The 19,321-nt window shown below is 46.6% G+C and overlaps 8 protein-coding genes across 8 annotated transcripts; 3 read left to right on the plus strand and 5 right to left on the minus strand.

Moving 5' to 3' along the window:
- Window positions 1–312: 312 nt before the first annotated feature.
- FSST1_010099 (ABC-2 type transporter-domain-containing protein) lies at window positions 313–4,839 on the plus strand (the record flags this gene model as incomplete). Its single annotated transcript, XM_083223722.1, has 8 exons — window positions 313–558; window positions 611–655; window positions 724–886; window positions 941–1,742; window positions 1,790–2,295; window positions 2,344–4,197; window positions 4,247–4,692; window positions 4,747–4,839. The coding sequence occupies 8 exons, from the start codon at window positions 313–315 to the stop codon at window positions 4,837–4,839; spliced, it is 4,155 nt and encodes a 1,384-aa protein (XP_083086060.1).
- Window positions 4,840–5,436: 597 nt separating this feature from the next.
- FSST1_010100 (uncharacterized protein) lies at window positions 5,437–7,548 on the minus strand (the record flags this gene model as incomplete). Its single annotated transcript, XM_083223723.1, has 3 exons — window positions 5,437–6,149; window positions 6,200–6,495; window positions 6,542–7,548. 3 exons carry the CDS (start codon window positions 7,546–7,548, stop codon window positions 5,437–5,439), a joined length of 2,016 nt encoding a protein of 671 aa, XP_083086061.1.
- A 685-nt stretch (window positions 7,549–8,233) lies between these two features.
- FSST1_010101 (uncharacterized protein) lies at window positions 8,234–10,223 on the minus strand (the record flags this gene model as incomplete). The annotated part of the gene is made up of 8 exons (XM_083227135.1): window positions 8,234–8,473; window positions 8,523–8,627; window positions 8,676–9,380; window positions 9,434–9,505; window positions 9,554–9,845; window positions 9,896–9,966; window positions 10,017–10,087; window positions 10,139–10,223. 8 exons carry the CDS (start codon window positions 10,221–10,223, stop codon window positions 8,234–8,236), a joined length of 1,641 nt encoding a protein of 546 aa, XP_083086062.1.
- Window positions 10,224–10,816: 593 nt separating this feature from the next.
- FSST1_010102 (DUF3237 domain-containing protein) lies at window positions 10,817–11,453 on the minus strand (the record flags this gene model as incomplete). Its single annotated transcript, XM_083227136.1, has 2 exons — window positions 10,817–11,128; window positions 11,181–11,453. 2 exons carry the CDS (start codon window positions 11,451–11,453, stop codon window positions 10,817–10,819), a joined length of 585 nt encoding a protein of 194 aa, XP_083086063.1.
- Window positions 11,454–11,945: 492 nt separating this feature from the next.
- On the plus strand, window positions 11,946–12,756 carry FSST1_010103 (uncharacterized protein; the record flags this gene model as incomplete). Its single annotated transcript, XM_083227137.1, has 2 exons — window positions 11,946–12,392; window positions 12,445–12,756. 2 exons carry the CDS (start codon window positions 11,946–11,948, stop codon window positions 12,754–12,756), a joined length of 759 nt encoding a protein of 252 aa, XP_083086064.1.
- A 602-nt stretch (window positions 12,757–13,358) lies between these two features.
- On the plus strand, window positions 13,359–14,927 carry FSST1_010104 (Zn(II)2Cys6 transcription factor; the record flags this gene model as incomplete). The annotated part of the gene is made up of 4 exons (XM_083227138.1): window positions 13,359–13,381; window positions 13,442–13,809; window positions 13,855–14,120; window positions 14,169–14,927. The coding sequence occupies 4 exons, from the start codon at window positions 13,359–13,361 to the stop codon at window positions 14,925–14,927; spliced, it is 1,416 nt and encodes a 471-aa protein (XP_083086065.1).
- Window positions 14,928–15,083: 156 nt separating this feature from the next.
- Window positions 15,084–16,769, minus strand: FSST1_010105 (Alpha/Beta hydrolase protein; the record flags this gene model as incomplete). The annotated part of the gene is made up of 2 exons (XM_083227139.1): window positions 15,084–16,521; window positions 16,576–16,769. The coding sequence occupies 2 exons, from the start codon at window positions 16,767–16,769 to the stop codon at window positions 15,084–15,086; spliced, it is 1,632 nt and encodes a 543-aa protein (XP_083086066.1).
- A 625-nt stretch (window positions 16,770–17,394) lies between these two features.
- FSST1_010106 (FAD dependent oxidoreductase-domain-containing protein) lies at window positions 17,395–19,003 on the minus strand (the record flags this gene model as incomplete). The annotated part of the gene is made up of 3 exons (XM_083227140.1): window positions 17,395–18,300; window positions 18,357–18,931; window positions 18,991–19,003. The coding sequence occupies 3 exons, from the start codon at window positions 19,001–19,003 to the stop codon at window positions 17,395–17,397; spliced, it is 1,494 nt and encodes a 497-aa protein (XP_083086067.1).
- Between the last annotated feature and the right edge of the window lie 318 nt (window positions 19,004–19,321).

Genomic DNA, 19,321 nt, shown 5'->3' on the forward strand with positions numbered 1-19,321 from the left:
GACAGAGCGGACCTAGAACGGATCTAGAGGATTGAAATAAATTAGCAATTTTCACGAGGTGCTTCACAGTGACTAAGCTTTCGCACTTCAAAGCGGATTTAAATGTGATGGCCAATCAATCCGATTGACGTATCTCCGGGGAAGACTCCATAGAACCCAAGTTGGAGCCATTGGAGCCAGCCCCATATGAAGTTTAGCCTCCGCTGGTTAAATCCGTAAATCCGCAAGAGATGCACGTACCAATTGATGGACCATGACAATGTCGTAGTTAAGGATCAGACAGGAGCCTGGGCAATAAATAGCCCAGAGCCTATGGACAACTGGTGCATCTTGAGAATTACCACTATCTTCACCATCTTTACCGTCGCCATGCCAGACAATTATCTCTCTGACACTAGCGACGCCAAGACGGTGCAAGATTCGGCAACCAAACGTCTCACGGTTACCTTTGAAGATGTCGGTATCCAAGTCTCTGGCGAAGGAGAGAATTTTGCTTCGACATGCATATCAGTTGTAACTGGTATCTTCCAATTCGGAAGACGAAAGTCCCCGAAAAGAGTGGGTGATTTGTGCGAATCTGTCAACATCTTTCTTTCTAACTCTTCTTTAGCAAATCTTACAGGGAATCACTGGCCAAGTCAGCCCAGGAGAAATGGTAAGATGGCATCTTCATATTGCTCAGCTTCTTGAAGGTCAAGGTTTGCTGATCTAGATTTCCTCCAGCTCTTGGTCGTCGGGAGACCTGGTTCAGGTTGTACATCTCTTCTCAAAGTGTTGTCAAATCACCGAAGCGAGTTTGATGAGGTACAAGGCCTGGTTCAGTACGGCAATGTTGGACAGGATACTGCAAAGGAATTCCGTCACCAGCTGGTAATGAACACTGAAGGTACATGACGCTGCTGACTGGTATCTCGAATGGCGAATATGCTAACAAAAGTAGACGATTTACACTTCCCCTCCCTCAAGGTTTCCGAAACTATGGGCTTCGCAACCTCCTCCAAAGTGCCCAAGACCCGACCGCAGCATCTGACGACAAATGAGTACGTGGATCAGACCTCGATCAAAATTCTTGAGTCACTTGGAATCGGCCATACCAAGAACACAATCGTTGGTAATGAGTATGTTCGAGGTGTTTCCGGCGGTGAGAGGAAGCGAGTCTCTGTGGCCGAGGTCATGAGTACGCAAGCTCCTGTTCAATGCTGGGACAATTCGACCCGAGGTCTCGACGCGTCAAATGCTCTTGATTTTGCCCGCGTGCTTCGGAAGCAAACAGACGAGCAGCAACGGACGATCATCGCGACCCTTTACCAGGCTGGAAATGGCATTTACGACCAATTCGATAAAGTTCTCGTCCTCGCCGATGGCCGTGAGATCTACTATGGTCCATCGGCTGAAGCAAAGCAGTATTTTGAGAATATGGGCTTCAAATGCCCTCCTGGTGCCAACATCGCGGACTTTTTGACTTCTGTTACCGTGGACACGGAGCGCGAAATTATCCCCGGATACGAAGCGACAGTTCCTCAAACCGCCCACGATTTCGAACAACGATACAAAGCGAGTGAAACATTCCAGCGTATGAAGCTTCTCGCCAAGTCTAGGAACCAGGAATCGCTTGCAGCTGAGGTTGACGGTCTCCGAATTTCTAACTCTGAGGAGAAGTCTCGCACTATTTCAGCTATCTCTAGGGCGACCAGTCCTTACTTGGTCTCCTTCTTTCAACAGGTTTGGATCTGTGCTATTAGGTAACATCACATTTCAGCAAAACCAGAACGTTACTAAACTATACCAGACAGTTTCAGATCTTATGGGGAGATCGGTTCTCAAACGGCCTTCAGCTGGCGTCATCCTTAGTTATGGCTCTTGTGACTGGCAGTTTGATGTACAACCTCCCCGAAGACAGCACCTCTATCTTCCGGAAGCCCGGAGCCCTGTTCTATCCCATCTTGCTTTGGTGCCTCAATAAGATGGCTGAGACGGCAGCGTCTTTCGAGGGCCGATCTATCCTCACTCGACACAAGCGTTTAGCTTTTACTCGACCCGGCGCTTATGCTCTTGCTTGCGTCCTCACCGACATTCCTTTCGTTATACTCATGTTCAGTCTGTTCAACCTGATTTACTATTTCATGGTCGGTTATCAGCAAGACGCTGGCAAATTCTTCACCAATTGGTTCGTTTACCTTGTTACCACTCTGTGCTTTACTTCCCTGTATCGAACGATCGGCGCATGGTGCAAGCATTTTGGTCTAGCTTCGCAAATCAGCGGTTGGATTACCATGGTAATGATGGTATACGCTGGTAAGTATTGGAATCTCTTATGTTCTGTACATGTCTAACTCGTATTAGGATATCTTATTCCCACCACGAAAATGCACCCTTGGTTCCGCTGGATAGCGTACATCAATCCTGCAAGCTACTCTTTCTCAGCTGTCATGGCTAGCGAGATGGGAAATCTGGAGCTATCATGTGTCGAGCCTCAATTTGTGCCTTTTGGATCAAGCTACGACGACGATCGCTTCAGGAGTTGTACCGTCATCGGTGCGAGCGGGGACCGGATCGATGGTGCATCATACTTGAGCCTACAATACGGTATTGCCCGTACTGAGGTCTGGAGGAATGTTGGCATCATCATCGCTTTCTGGATCTTCTTCTCAATTACCGCTGCTATTGGCTTCGAAGTGAACCTCGCTTCAGGTGCAGGCTCCATGATTCTGTATGATCGTCGAAGTCAAACAAAGGAATTGGCTCTGAAGGAGGACCCCGAACGCACCTCAGTACGAGCTGTACCTGAGCAGCACGATTATATCATGTCTGCAACGACGTTCACTTTCAAGAACATCAACTACTTTGTCCACCATGAGGGTCAAGAGAAGCAACTCTTGCAGAATGTGTCCGGCTTTGTCAAGCCCGGTCAGCTGGTCGCCTTGATGGGTTCTTCGGGCGCCGGCAAGACAACGCTTATGGATGTGTTGGCTCAGCGCAAGGATTCTGGTCGCCTCGAGGGCAGCATCATGGTTAACGGCCGACCTCAAGGCATTACGTTTCAACGGACAACTGGATACTGCGAGCAAAACGATATCCACGAACCTACTGCAACTGTTCTTGAGGCACTTCGTTTCTCAGCACGGCTACGACAACCTTATGAGATCAGTGAGGCTGACAAGTTTGCTTACGTTGACCAGATCATTGAGCTTTTGGAACTTGGACCTCTCAAGCACGCTATTGTTGGCGCTCCAGGCCAGGGCCTGTCTATCGAGCAGCGCAAGCGTCTAACACTTGCAGTTGAACTCGTTGCAAAGCCTTCTCTTCTATTTCTTGATGAACCCACATCTGGGCTCGACGCCCAGTCAGCCTTCCAGATCTGCCGATTCATGCGCAAGCTTGCTATGTCTGGCCAGACCATCATTTGTACCATCCATCAGCCTTCAGCTGCTTTATTCGAAGCCTTTGATGTCCTTCTCCTCCTTGCCAAGGGCGGTCGTACCACCTTCTTTGGGCCTACAGGGAAGGACTCTGCTACCGTACTAAAGTACTTTGCCGACAACGGTGCTTCTCCAGACGGAGAAGTTAACCCAGCGGAGTTTATTGTCGATGTGGTTCAGGGACGTTTTGGGTCTCATCTTGATTGGCCTGAGATCTGGAACAACTCCAAGGAGAAGGAACAAGCTCTTGCCGAGTTGGAAGAACTCGAACAGAAAATTCCCAACACGGCTATCGCAAGTGAGAAGGAATCTGAAGAATCCGAGGCTGATTCCCGGGACTTTGCAACCCCTATCTTATACCAGACTCGAATCGTCATTCAACGTCAGCTTATGGCACTATGGCGCAACCCGGATTACATCTGGAACAAGATTGGGTTGCACATTTCGAACTCTTTGTTCAGTGGATTCACTTTCTGGATGATCGGGAACGGATCCTTTGATCTGCAGCTACGACTAATGTCAGTCTTCAATTTTGTCTTTGTTGCACCAGGTGCCATCAATCAACTGCAACCTCTCTTCATTCGAAACAGGGATCTTTTCGAGAACCGAGAAAAGAAGTCCAAGGCATACCATTGGTTTGCTTTTATTTCTGGACAACTTATCTCCGAGATTCCCGTCTTGATTGTTTGTGCCACAGTCTATTTTATTTGCTTCTATTTTCCAGCTGGCTTCCCTGTCAAAGCTAGCATTTCTGGTCAAATCTACCTCCAAATGATTCGTGAGTTTACCTTTCAGTACCTGCTAGTACATACAACTAACCGTTCTAGTCTACGAGTTCCTGTACACGTCCATTGGTCAAGCAATTGCTGCCTACTCACCCAATGTTTATTTTGCTGCCCTGGCAAACCCTGTATTCATCGGTGCCGGACTCGTCAACTTCTGTGGTGTTGTTGTGCCATACAACCAGATCCAGCCATTCTGGAGATACTGGATGTACTACCTTGACCCATTCACTTATTTGATCGGTGGTTTGTTGGAGCCTGTCGTGTGGGATGTCAAGGTTGATTGTCACTCTGAGGAGTTAACACATATCCCTTTACCAAGCAACAACGGAACAACTTGTGGCGACTACATGACGGATTTTATTCGAGAGAACAGTGGCTATGTTGTTGATCCTAGTTCGACAGACAGCTGCTCCTATTGTCCATACACCACGGGTGCTGACTATCTCGGTCAATTCAAGATTGACGAGAAATACTTTGGATGGAGAGATGTAAGTTCATTGAAGGACTACTAGTCTTGAGCAAAAACTAACAGAATCTCTTAGGTTGGGATCACGGCGTTGTTTTGTTTCTCTTCATATGCTCTTGTCTTCTTGATGATGAAGCTACGCACAAAGTCAACCAAGACAGCAAGTTAAGTGTTTCATATGGGAACAAGCTAGCGGGTAGTAGAAAGACGGCGACCTACGTCTTAGGGTATAAGGATAAGTAGTCTAAGAAACATAATCTAAGAGGCATAAGGCGACCTACTAGTTTCGTCTCTTATGTTTCTAGTGGTTAAGATTTCTAGTACCTGCAGGATATATAGATTAAAAGGAGGGTTTGTCATGCATCAGATAGAGTATCTAGACAAGTGATAGTTAATATTCATTTTTATCTCGCTTAAACACTGTCTTCTTCATATGTGTGTTGCTATCACTAGATGGAATATACAGTTGGAGAAACTGCAATATGGTGCAGGTTTCTACTTTTCGCTGTTTATCTTAGTCATTACCAAATCGTAGCAATATTTTGCCACGAGTACAATGCAACTTGTCAACCGTGAGACACTAATGATTTCCATATGAATTATAATTGTGGAGGCTCCATTGCCTATACAGTTGAGAGTTTACAATAAAATCAGAGAAAAGCAAGTATATCAATATGTTTCGGGGTATTATTAGGAAGCAGTGAATTTATTGTATTAAAAAGCAGTAAATTGATTCGTTCCGGCTCACAAAGGTCAACATGTACTATCATGACATCTGTATACTCTCCCCAGTAGCATGAGTCATTGGTGTCGTCATGTCTAAAGGGAAAAAGTTGAAAAGGTCAGTTGTCATTACGTTGAGGTTGAAATGTGCCGAGTTTGTCCAATCTTGGTCTACCGTGGTGTTGGGTAATCCTGGCTCAACCGGACGCGATCTGTTATCTTGAGTTCCAAAGTCATCTGTGAGAAGAATCATTCCGCCCGAATCATTTGCCCCCAGATGGCTCACAGAGGGGAATTCGATCCGGGAGTAATGGTGAGGAGGCATGGCGACACTGTCCATCGCCATCGCCTGTCTTCCACCAAAGTGACTGGGAATCGATGCCTCGATTGTTTCCAACACACGACGAATGGAGTTCAGCGATGAGATTACAGGTTCATCCGCAACCATTGAGGATAAAGCCTGGATAGCCTTTTGAATGTATTCCATATTGTAGGAATACTTCGAAGGCTGACATAGTATGTCGTAGAGCAGTACCGAACATCCGCATTCGACGAAAAATGCCTGATAACGATTCACTCTGCACTCTTGGCCGATATTCGAGACATATTCGATAGAGTCTTGAGCAGCATCGACGGCGTACCTGCAAGCCTGGCGCATCCACATGTCCTTGATCTCGCTCGTCCCTCCGGTAACACGCATAGCTTGTTTGGCGACTAAGAAAGGACGAAAGATCAAGATGATGGCGTGGTAGTACACTTCGAGAATAGTCAGCTTCTTGATCAAGTACAAGTTTCATTCCACATACGGTTGTGCAATGTCATAGATTCATGAATGTCAAGAGACTCCTGAGTAGTCCCTAATTGCGCAGACCCGATTCCCCAATCCTGAGCAAACTGATAAAGACGACCACGCAACTCTTCTGCGACGGCGTACAACTGCCGAATCGATGTTGCTTTTCTTCCATAAATAGCTTCTGCAGCGTCCTCCATGATTATGGCGATCCGACACTGCCTTACTATGGGAAGTGGCTCAGTCGGGAATGGACACGCGATGTCCTTGAGTTTCAGCCCGCTTTGTCGTCCCAAAGACAATGCCTGGTATCTAGTGAATGTCAGCTTTAGAATCATATTCTTGGTGTTTAACCTACGTTTCATAGAAATATAGTGACCATATAGTTGTTTGATGATTATGAAAAGCGAGGTTGTCCAACCTGGTTGAAAGAGCACCATTTGGTAATCCCAACGCGTGCGCTCTCCTACATGCTACGCCGAGATGTAGATAGGTTGAGTTGGGACGCCCCATATTGATCTGGTAGTCAGCGAATAAGAGCGAAAGCTGAAGAGTCTTCAATGTTACTGCATCATCTAAGATAACAGCTTCTCGTCTAGCTTCCATAAAGAGCGTCTCTGCGAGGTCTGTCTGTGGAGTGGCAAGAGCACCAATAGCCAACATTGCCAGAAAACTCGCCTTAGTTTGCGGTGGTATGTTGCGTACACTCTGCGAGTTATACAGACTTTCCAAAAGGCCGTCCAACTCACTTATCGTATAAAACGTCAATCGGTGATATGATGTAGCCTTGAACAACTCGAGAAATTCGTGCGCCATTTCCTTTGACACGGGTGCCAATTGCACGCTCTCAGACCTGAGCGCCTCGGGGTTTATCCTGGATGGCGTCCCGAAGAATATTGACCTCTGCATGAAGGTATCAAGACCAGATCTAGCCTCGCTGTCCTCAGAGTACCCATGGGTGATCACAGGTAAGACGCCCCGGTGTATCTGCTGCAGGAATGCAAAGTAAGATGAAGGTCCGTAGAATAGATGCGAGCTATCGGTAGATGTGGGCGATAAGTGCGTTTCAGTGACGCTGTGGTAGACCTCATGTTGAACTCCTGGATCAGGACCTGACTCGGCACTTTGGCGTGAATGCCATGATGCCGGTGAAGTACGGTCAACGGGATCGCCAGACCCAAGGAATGGCTGCTGTGGTACAGGGTTATTGACATCTCGTTTTGATCTTCTGTTCCGAGTCTTGACCCTAAAAACACAAGTGCTCGGCGCATTCTGGCAATCGGGATGATTGCATGGGTGTGTTCCGTTACATCGCTTTTTGCGTAGCCGGCAAGGTTCGCAGGCTTTGGGAATTTTCGTACTCATTATTGAGAGATGGATGTTGAGTGGCGGAAGTACAGCGGATCTAGCGGATTAAAGTAGTTATGGATGTAAAAGCCTTCACCGATTTGATGGATTATCGAGCATTAGTCATCAAGATATCGGCAAAATTAAGATGCCTAGCGGCCTGGAAAAGAGCCGATACAATTATTACTAACAGGAATGTCAAATCAGCTTGAGTAGAGATATACCGTCTAATGCGCACTATTACTTTCGTCTAGTCCTCCCTAATCCTTATTCCTTTATTCCTTTAGTAATCCACTTCCTTATCCACTTGTTAAGCCTCATTTCAGTGGTTTTTTATTTATTTAATATCCTTGCATAACTTAGTGCAAATTGGAAGATATATCTTTATTTATTATTTATTATTGATTTTCAAATATAGATAAACCTATAGTTACAAGTAAATAATATTCTAATCTTTAATATAGCTGCTTTTTATAAATAGATTATAATTCGATCCCCTAGTAACCTAGCCAGGATCTTCTGACATGTGATAAGGCCACCAAATATATTATCATCATTCTCTACCAGGTCCCAAGCCAGCATGCCAAGCACTTCCGAAAGTAGATAAACTTCAAGGCCAACTTGATACTCAACGTTCTTGAAATCGTTTTCTGGCCCGCTGTGGAGGTATTATTACAATAAGAAACCCTTATCTCAGTTAACCCTAGTAGTTCGCTCTTCCCGGTGCTATTCTCTTATAGTTATCTGTAGTATTCTCACGAATCCTCTTTCCCCAAACTATAAGCGGTACATGGAGAAAACCTATCACAGTTGCCCATATGCCCATTGTAATTGATAAGTTCTGTAAACCTTGAGCATCTAGCCAAGGGACAAGAGCAAAGGAAATAGCGATACTGAAGCAGTTTCGCATAAATGCTATACCGATAAAAGCTTCTCCTGTGATCTATCCGGAGTTAAAATAGTAGGCACTTTAAATATACGTAGGCACTTACTGCTTGATAACTATCGATTGAAACACATAGCGCGACGTCGCTCAGACCACCCAGACCAAGGCCGAAGATGGTACTGCCAATACTAGGGTAAATCCAATGCATGCCCTATGACTGTTAGTATCTTGAAGTAAAGAGAGACTAAAGTTGACCTACCTTGGCTGTGGTTAAGCCAAACATGATGAACCCACCGCCCATACAGAGCGCAGGGATATGGTTGAGTTGCAGTCGCATCTCTGGCTCATAATAGCCATAGTTCCTTTTCACAAACCAGAAAATAGCCTTATCAGATAGAGCACCGTAAATCGAGCCTAATATGCATCCGATAAAAACTCCAAGACTCATATTACCCACCCCAATAGTGCCGAAATTGTAAGGTGGCTGTGTAAAGACCATAGAAATGATCGAGGCTTGAGCGGAGATCCAGCAGAGGCAGAATGCGTACGTGAGGGCAGTGTACATAACCGCTGGGAATCGGAACAGAATTATAACAGATGTCCAGACAACACTGAGGAGGTTCTGGTCGTTCTTGGTGACGAGGCGCAGGCGTTGTCGCCATGTGAGTAGCGGTATATCTGGGTTGATCTGATAAGTCTGGGTATTGGAGCATTGTGGTGTGACGTATGTGCTTGGCTCTCCCGTCTCGACTGTTGAAATAGTGTCCTTCTTGGTGGCGGAAATTGGAATGGCAGATGAGGTAGAGAGTGGTCGAGATTCAAGACGAGGTATATACTTGCTCTCTTCGAAGAAGAAGCAAAAGTAAGCCAACAAAACACCGTCGACTGCTGCAGTGACCCAATAGCATAACCTCCAGTTTCCATTGGCTGCCATGTATCCGGCAATAATCGGACTCAGAAAGCTCTACTTTTTGTCAGCTACTTGAAGTCTATAGAAATGATCGATATTCCACTTACTCCAATCATCACCATCACCATATAAAGTCCATTGGCCGTGCCGCGTTGATGAACAAAATACAAGTCTGCAATCTAATATGTCCTTAGTGGTTATCGCAACGGAAGACACGGGGTACATACCGTCATCTCGACGATCGCTTCGTTCGTAGCACTGGCTAAGCCAAAGATCAACTGCGAGATGTATAGTTCAGTCAATGTACGCATGCGTGCTGACCAGATCGCCATGCCGAAGATGATGGCTGTTGTGAGCAAGTACATCAATCGACGTCCGTATTTAACTGCCGGTGGTATAAAAAGGATGCATCCGACAGTTGTTCCTACATAGTTGATGGCATTGGCGTTATTGAGTTGTCCGTATGACCAACCAAATTCTGGATTCCACAAAACCCAGAAGATAAGTGGCAGAGATGTTCTGCTATTTTCAGCTCCTTATGTTTCAGGGCGGGAACATTTCGCACTCACTGGGTAAAGATTATCGCCGTTACTGCCAGGATAGGAACGAAGTTCATCAACTTGCGGGTACGAGTCCAGTTCTCACTAAACTTAGCCAATGCTGCGATATGCTGCGTGAGGAGGTAGGTACCAAAGGGTCATTTGGGTCATCGGTCGGCGTAGGTTGGAGCACAAGTTGGGTTGTCTCGAGATGGCAGTCTTCTGTTTAAGGCGTTAGGTTATTGTCAAGTATCGAGGTCTTGTGATACTCACCCCTAATCAATCTTACAGTGCCTGGCGGCGTGGTGAAGCCCGGAGGCGTGGCCGACGTGGTTCGGGACATTTGAGATAAATACATTGTCGGAATAGGTTTCACTATACAAAACTCTCACTGTAGTAAGAGCTGTGCTGTAGCCTACTTGCGTGAGACATGAGCAACCGATCAAGGTCTTAAGTAGATGGCTATCTCTGTGTACGTAGTGGCTGGCCGGGGTAATGTTATCTCAGAAATCACAAGGATATTGATCAGGATCTGCTCCAGGGGCTTTGCCTACTTAATGGGGTTAGCCTTATCATAGACCTGTCTTGTCTGCTTCAGTCTACCACACCACCCTACTTAGCCAACAGCCGGCCGCGCGACCGAAATGCGGGGAAGCGGGGTTTTCGGTAACTGTTACCTTTGTGGATGGTAAAAACATGATCACCATTCGAGCAAGACATAGTGCTTGTCACTTTCACAACTACAGTTCCTTGACAGAACGCTTTCGGTAATCAGGCGGGCCGACATGTAGTAAAAGATCTTGGCTGTAGCTCACTATCTACGCATCATTTGTCACAGGCGACCTTGCTAAGGGTTACTTATGAAAATAAGGTTTCGGTGGCAAGAAGTACAATACTCGAGAGGCAGTACTTGAGTATACTCAATCATTCATACGCGATACATCTTTCAACCTAAATGTCCTCAACCTTTTGCCCAGGGAAATTGGTCAACCTCCAGCAGTCTACAACAGCTGCTCCTTGAAACGACTGCAAAGCGCCAATCGCCACAATTCCATTCATCCAATTATACGGGCTATTTCCCGCAGCCTCGAAAGTTATATGTGTAAAGTACTCCACTTCGTCCTGTGTATAGTCCACGTCCATTGAGTCTGGCTGTTGAAACTCTATCCCTGGACCAGGTCTAAAAAGCCCACGAGCTTGGACATAGATGTGGTGTCCATCATTAGTCTTGATGGTGTATCTTGCGTCAAGTTTGTAATAGATCTGGGGAACTTCAATACCGACACCACACACATTTTATGATTGGAGAACTGACCTTTTCAGAATGAATCCTCTCAGCCCAGTCAGCACCGCTGTTTTCCACAACAATACCATCTATACCTGGGCCCTTGACGGTCCCCGATTGGATATGGGCAATAGACCGTGTGACGCCTGTAGCTTGGACGTTTTCAATATCGTAGTCATCGGTTGGATGCATCTTGGCGACAAGGCGATACACAAACTCCAAAGATGGAGCTCTCATTGTCGGTATGTCGGGATACATCTGATTGCCCGGGCTAGCGGTGGTAGTCTTGGTTGGTTGCGACATTTTACGAAGTGGAACGCGAGCCAGAGAAGAAAGAACCGAGGTCTGCTAGGGCAAGGAATTTGCTGTGCTATCTTCCAATTGTTGTACTGGCTGCCGTTTATGATTGACATCTATATAAGCAACTCCAATAAGCTCCAACATCTCGAAATCCCAAGATTCAGCCAAGGGTCTTAGTGGCGGGAGGCTATCTTGCGATAGGTAGTAAATTCCGCGCGGCAGAGCCTATCGCTTTGGGAAAAGCGTGATGGCAATGCCCATCTTTACCGCATGTAGTAGTGGGTGCCGCGCAAGTCAGGGGTCTAGATCCACGTCGTGACCCCCATCCTAACTCAAGACCCGCGCCGTAAAATCAGAAACAAGTCGGATTACGCGGGTTCCGCTGGCATGACAGCCCACGTTGATTCTACATGGCAAACCGGCGATAGAAATACCATTATATGATGCTTGTGGTAACATCTGAGCCCGGATGACTTCACCATTTTCCAAGTGAAAATGACCAACGCGATGATAAACAAGGTTCAAATACGGCCACTAGGCTTAGGTACGCTCAATGATTCGCCCCTACTTACGTCCTCAGTACTCACCACTCTTATTCAAGACTTGACATCGATTCAAACTGCTGCAAAAACGATCAGTCTTTCTTTCGCTTCTGATCCCTTGATACGTTGGTTATCTCGTGATCGTGTAGGGCCTGGGTGGGAGACTTTGACACCTACCCTACAGCAATGGCAAGAGGCACGTTTACGCGAGTATGCGGTCCGTGGTATTGGCATGGAAGCTGTTACTATGGGTGAAAACCCCAGTAGTGTTGGTGCTTGCTTCATATTTCCACCAAAATCGCAGTATAGATGGCTGAACCCTATGTGGTGGCCAGCACACTTGAGAGTACTATGGGATAACTGGGTAATAAGACCCATGGAACCGTTCTCTGATGGAAAGGTGAGACATCATTTGAAATCCCAAGATTTGCGCTAATAACAATTCCTCGCAGCGCATCAAGCTCATGATGGATACACACAACGAATTTGAAGAGAAGATGAAGAGCCAATACCCTCCCAATTCTCTCTATTACCTCGAAATCGCTGCGGTTGGGCCTGATACTCAGGGAATGGGAGTTGGAAGCATTATAATGGCATGGGTGGTCCAAAAACTCGGGACATCACCGTGTTTTCTAGAGTGCACAGCTAAGAAGAACGTCAAGTTCTATGAGAAATATGGCTTTGAGGTTGTGGAAGAAAAGACACTAAGCGAGGTTGAAAACCCGACCACGACGACAACCCTGTATTACATGGTGAGACAATAGTTTGGCGTGAGCGAAGGCAATCTACTAGTTCTTAAATAGTGATGAATAAATTTCCTTTATGCTATACATGTCATGTTTCCCGCATTAGTTCTTATCAATCTCATTGAATTCTCACAGCTGATTAAAACTAATCGAACTTGCTGTAATATTTCATCATCGAGCAGACTAACTTGGAGTGGTACCAGTTGTAAGCTCTTTAAACGCCTGAGGGCCGTTCGTAGTTGGTCGTCGTTGGTGATTCATGTGCTAGCTCACTGGTGTCCTATTAGAAGGCCTCCTTCTATCAAAAGGTTTTGAATACTAACCTCTTATAGCCTGGCGCGATGAGGTCGACCCCTTGGTACAGTGCATCGGCAGTATTATCGATTACCCCTCTTTTTCCATTTGTGAGGCAACAATTACCACTATCGGTTCGAGGCATCGCTCCTTCATATTCTTGCCAGTGAAGGGCAAGATAAGACTTGCCGCTGAGTAGAGCACAACTGGCAGTGGTCGGCTTCATTGAAACCTTTTGTGATTCTTCTCTTAAAATTAGGGTGTCATAATAAGAGGCTTATCAACTTGTTCCATCAGATCCAGTGAGGACAACCATCCAAGCGTCTATGATTCAACGATCCCGCCATGGGTAAGCAGCTCCGTGTTCTGCTTGAAATCCATTTCCCTTAAGAAGGTACTAATTCATCAGTTGCTGGACTTGCAAAAGACGTCACAAGAAATGTGACGAGAAACGCCCAGTGTGTGAAAGATGCGTCCAAGCGGGGATGACATGTGAGGGATACAAGACACGCCTAACATGGGGTCCTGCAGACACGGCAAGCTCTGCAGGCGCGGGTATCATTCTTAATCCCGTCCGTAAAACGCGCTCTGAGAGCAAATCGTTGCGCACTGCAGATGCAGACCTTATCACTGGAAGCACAACAGACGATTCTCTGGATATGCCAGACCTGGATTCAATCACGTCTCCGGATAAACTGGACCTGCTATGTCAACAGTTTGGATCAGATTCCGAAAGTTTACCAGGCGAACATATCTCGCAGAAACTTATGGAAACATGTAAGTGGAGATTCCGTCGTCCATATCCCGCTAACTTTCGAACAGTTACCACCGCAGGATATAAAACACTTACAGGGCGTGCAGGACAGGACACTCTCTTCAGATCCGACATTTTACCTCTTTGTGAGAGTAGCACCTCCCTTAAGCATGCTTGTTTGGCGTATCAAGCAAGCCTGAATTCGGGCACGAGTCAATGGACGCCATTATACATGCAGTCGGCACTTTCACATTACCTTAGTGACCTAAATACTTCCAGCAGATTGAGCCAAGATGTCACTCTAGCGACAGGAGTTCTACTATGCAGTGTTAGTGTGAGTTTATGAATCCTTGCAAGCAGCTCATCCTGTTGACGATGGTAGATCTCTTCACTGTATGTCTGGTCTCCACTGTTGAAAGGGCTTCATGGAGTCCTCCAAACCCGGGAACTTTTGAACAACATGCAAAGACCTCCTCTAGCAGATCACCTACTTGAGGTCATTGCACTGTTGGAAATTCCGTGCTTCACACTGAATAGGATCAGTCGGTCATTAGACATGTGGAAGTTACATGTCGGACCCCACAAAAAGTCGGGGATCGAGCAGACATCTGGTCTACCATACACGCTTATCACTTTACTAGCGAACCTGGACTCTCCTGATATCGAAAGTGGGTTATTACAGTGGCACGGGGAAGTAGCTGACGAGTTTATGCAAATTCACCTTTGGGAAGCATTCAAGTGTGCTGGGGTTCTTCACAGTCGTGCATTACTTGGCTATGGTCAAGATCCGGATACTTCCTCGAAATCTGGAGTCCGGACTGAAGTAGTGCGAATGAAGGCCTTCGCAGCGATTCAAGCAATCATCAGCTCAGGAACATTCAGTTTTCGACAGTCACTTGCTAAGGCTATACTCTACCCGGTATTTATTGCTGGCCTCTTGGCTGAAAATGCTCAAGAGCAAAGGCTCACACGAGTAGCGTTTCAATACTTGATGGAAGACGGTGAGGAGCGAACTGAACAAGTAGCATTAGATATAATTAAAAAAGTCTGGACTAATGGAAGAGATGGGGACGAGGTCTCTAAATTGGTAATGGCAACCGAAGCTGCGGCCGAGTTGAATGTCGAATTACACTTATACTAGACAATTGCGAAGGGCCATATTTTCAAATTGATAGGTCCAAACTTTATCAATAGTAACTTTCAAGCTCCGATTGCTTCCTTGACACTAGTATTGTTGACCAAGTGTGACTGAGCCTTATTTTAAATTACCGATGCATCTCAACCAATTGCCTGTATCTTAGAAAGCCCCCATTCGATCTCTCTGACCTGCGATGTGATCTACCGCGGCAACAAACTCCTCAAACACCCCCATATCAATGATGGTTTTCATCCGTGAGTATCTGCGCACATTCTCATCTTCTACCTCAGTCGCGACCTTGGAAGTCTCGTCCGGACCAAATCGCATCCATTGACTGCCATCAGTGATCCGAGGCCAGGGGTCTTTTCCATAGGCATAATCGATGAAACTGCTGGCCATAGATCTCGCCAGCTTTTGTTGGCCTGGAGTCAACTTCTCATCAAAATTGAGGAATAGATATAGGAGATCTAGTGCGTGATAGGCTTGACCTTTGAAGATACTATCGTGTGTGCATACTTGATCAAAGTGGTAACCGAATGTTTGGGGGACCTGAGAACGATGAATTGCCACCCAATTATGAGCTTTGAAGATTGCATCGCCGGTCATGGCCTCCATGGCCGTTAGGAATTCGTCCCTTTTAAGGTTTGAAGTGACTTCATAGAGCTTCAGTATGTCATCGGTTGCCTCTTGGGTCAAAAATGCCGTCATACCAGCCCTTACAGAAGCATAGGTATTTTCGCACAGACTTTCCGAGAAGATCATAGCCTCATCAGTGGTGTCACCCACCATGTAACCTTCAAGCCACGCCGGAGGTGAAGCAATAGTGTTAAAAGAAGGTTTTGACATGTGGAACACACCATCATCGCATGGGTTTCCGGTGGCATTCAGATTTCCTTCCACCGGTATTGTCGCAGCGGCAACTACCGCTTGAGGGACACTCCGAAGCTGGTCAAGCGCCCTGGGCGAGTCTGGGTCAATTTTCAAATACCTCAGAAGGGCGCGGTAGTGTTTCTCGTGTAGATCTAATGACCATGTAGGAATGGTGTTCAGGTGTCCAGACATAGCGATGGCTCGATGAAAAGGCGCAGGATCTTTGGCAGCGATTTGATGGGAAACACTCATCCCTCCAGCAGATTCTCCATATATCGTAACATTATGTGGGTCACCCCCAAATGAGCTGATATAGCGATTCACCCATTGAAGTGCAATCTGTTGATCGTAAAGGCCAAAGTTTCCTACACCTTCTTGGCCGTCGCGCTCAAGATCTTGCTTAATCGCGGATGAAGCGAGGAATCCTCCTAGACCGACACGATAATTGAAGTTGACGGCGACAATGGGAGTATTGCGGGTTGCCGCGTGAGTTGTGAGGTTGACGCTGTCAAAGACACCTTTGTTGGCGCCGCCGAACAGAAATGACCCGCCGTGGATGTAAACCATTACTGGTAGCTTTGCGTCAGGTTCAAGCGATGGCGTGGTGATATTCATGACAAGACAGTCGAGTTCGTTTTCAATTGGTTCTTCAAAGTGAGGAGCAATGTCAACTGGCACAAGAATGTCCTCAGGCCCGTTATATTCTGGCGGATTTGGGGCGCTACATCTTTAACTTGAAGTTAGTAGTTGCTCTTGTATTTGAAGGTCTTGGCAGAATTACCCAAGCTTTGTTCCATCATGAAAATCATTAGACCATGAGTCTCGAAGTTGAGAGCGTGTCCAGCGCTTGGAAAGTGATGCGTAAGGAATGCCATTGAATTGGTGAATATTGTTGGAGAAGCTTAACCCTTCGACAACGCCAAGGCCCTCGACTGGCAGCTTTGTTTTTCCGAGAGGCCCTCTGCTGGCAGGCATGATTGATCGATGGAGCGAGCAGGAACAGATCGATATAGCGTCAAGGTGCCCATATGTGTAGAATACATGGTATCTTGTCACTCATACAAGAGATTATATAGGGTTATTGGTACCTGCTTCTCCCGCAGGCGCATCTTTTGGATGGCTATCTCTCAGAACGGTAGCAGTGAGGGGCCGAATGTCGATCCCTGGACAATTCACTAGGACGAATATGGCAGGGTCAAGAGCGCGCAAAACCCCGCATCATCCTTGTCTACGAGCGGGGGTTGCCGACGTGAAGCCGCGAAATGATGATAACGCCATAAATCTGGAGCTGTTAGGTATTATTCGGGGGCCGCAAATCCCGTTTCGAGTCGGTGTCAGAGAAGCAAAGGGTAGCTTGGAGGTACTGGGTTTCCGGCAGATAGAGACGGCATTGCTCGGCGGCCGAGAATTCCGTAGGAAGAGGACAGCTTGGTGGCATCAGCTAAGACGCAGTTCACAAAAGTACAGCAAATCACATTTAAACGGTCAATCATCAATGGAGGGGACTGGCAGCACGCTTCAAAGCCTCACATTTATTCTATATACAGTATGCATGTATGCTAGTTTGACGGAAAACTTGAACAGAATTTAGCGAAACATTCTATAGATGACTAGCTGGAGCTGCGGTTCCCAACATAATATGATTCATGAAAGTCTCAGCAGACTGCTCTGATGTCCAAGACCTAACCCTATCATCACTGAGTAGGTAAGATTTTGGAAATCCTGCAACGTCTTGTTCTCCAAGAACCATCTTTGCGATTGCTTCGCCACTGAGCCAGCACTTGTCCATTCCATGCCCATTGAAGCCAGCAGCAATCCACTCGCAGTTTCCAGCCCGTCCCGTAAGACTCGGAGGAAGATTTCCTACGAGCGGCATTCCATCAGCTGTAAACCCCATAATTCCTGACCACACCTCCAAGACTTTCGCAGGACCAGCATCCTTCCATATCTTAGCAGCCGCTGAACTCAGACTTTGACAAGCATCCTCTGCAACGTCCGAATCGTCACTCGTCAAAAGAGTACTTAGCTTTTGGGATTCACCACCGAGAAACATGACACCTGTCTTGGCATTTTGCTGGGCGTAATACAAACCGAGATTAACATGTCCAGTCTCGGCGTCATATGTACCGTGGGAAACTTGGGACCAAGACATCTTGTCACCAATATTTGGGAAAGTCGGTCCCATTTTCTGTGTGGACATGGTTCCGCGTAATGGGTACAGACTTCCAACAAGGCCAGGGATCAAATGGCCCGAGTATCCATTCGTGCAGTGTATAACGTGCTTAGCTCGAATAGATCCTCTTGGCGTGCAAATGACATATGGATTTTTTTCAGATAAATCTTTTTCCATGTTTACTGAGAGAGCAGGCGTGTTCGTCTCTAGACTAAAGCGATCTGAGAACTCTTTTCTCAGCACTGCCAAAACCGCGGTGAGAAGCCTGTAGGCCGACAATGCTGCGACTCCGGTCTGTGCTAATACACCAGCAACATTGATAAAGTTGAATATCTACAGCACATGTGAGTGAGTAATATAAATCAAAATATTATAGAGTGTAGTCTTACCCGAACGCTGTCTTCGCTGTTAAACACCTTATACTTCAACTCACCATCTGGCACCGTTTTGAGAAGCTGTTGAACCTCGTCTACAGCCTGATTGAAAGAACTTTGGTCTGTAAAGGCCGTGGCTGTTGTGAGAGTGTGATACTCAACGGCTTCACGGTCAGTCGGATCAAGTTCAGACACAAGCTCTCGGAGACGACAGATATTTGCCTCGCTGAATCGCGCCGTCTCAATGGCACGCTCGAGACCTACGCTCTTGACGAGAGTTGGAAACAGAGAGTCACTGTCGGAAACAAGATGACCTCCGTTGCGTCCGGTTGCCCCACTCGTCGCTGTACGAGCCTCCAACATGATCACCTTCAGATGAGTTCCATCTGGATGGTTCAAAACGCAATGCGCAGCGCCAATACCAGTGATGCCAGACCCGATGATAACTACATCGGCTTCTGAAGGCAAGGTGCTAGATCTGGCGTTCGAGACTGTTGGGTGCGGTGGAGTCTGCCAGGCTGGGACTGTTGGATTCGTACTAGGCAGCCCTGGCTCAACTGCCATGAGCTTCAGAGCGTCTTTCACAAAATCTGTTTGGATTGGATTGAGTCTTAGTAGTTTAGGGTAGTATTGTGAAAGTCGTACGTACCGGAGTTCGACATCTTTAAGGTATGGCTTGGTATTAATAAGGATCAAGACTGGTCGTGGTTGCGCAACTCAATATTCAAGTGGTGGGAGGCAGAATGTTATAGTCAACTAATCAAGACCCGTAGACAGGAACTATATATCACTTTAACGATATTCCTCGCTGGATCTGTGGCTGGCTTCGTATCACCTGCAAGCGCCCGCAAGTGCATACCACGTTCTGCAGTAAACAGACCTTCCCCGCATAGCGGTTGAACATACTCCATTGGGACTAATTAATGCAGCAGATCTCTCTCAGTAACAATCTGTTAAATGCCCGGCTGCCTGCGGATTCC

Source organism: Fusarium sambucinum, chromosome II, assembly GCF_050947815.1.
Source record: "Fusarium sambucinum isolate potato_lamoka chromosome II, whole genome shotgun sequence".
Taxonomy (NCBI): Eukaryota; Fungi; Ascomycota; class Sordariomycetes; order Hypocreales; family Nectriaceae; genus Fusarium; species Fusarium sambucinum.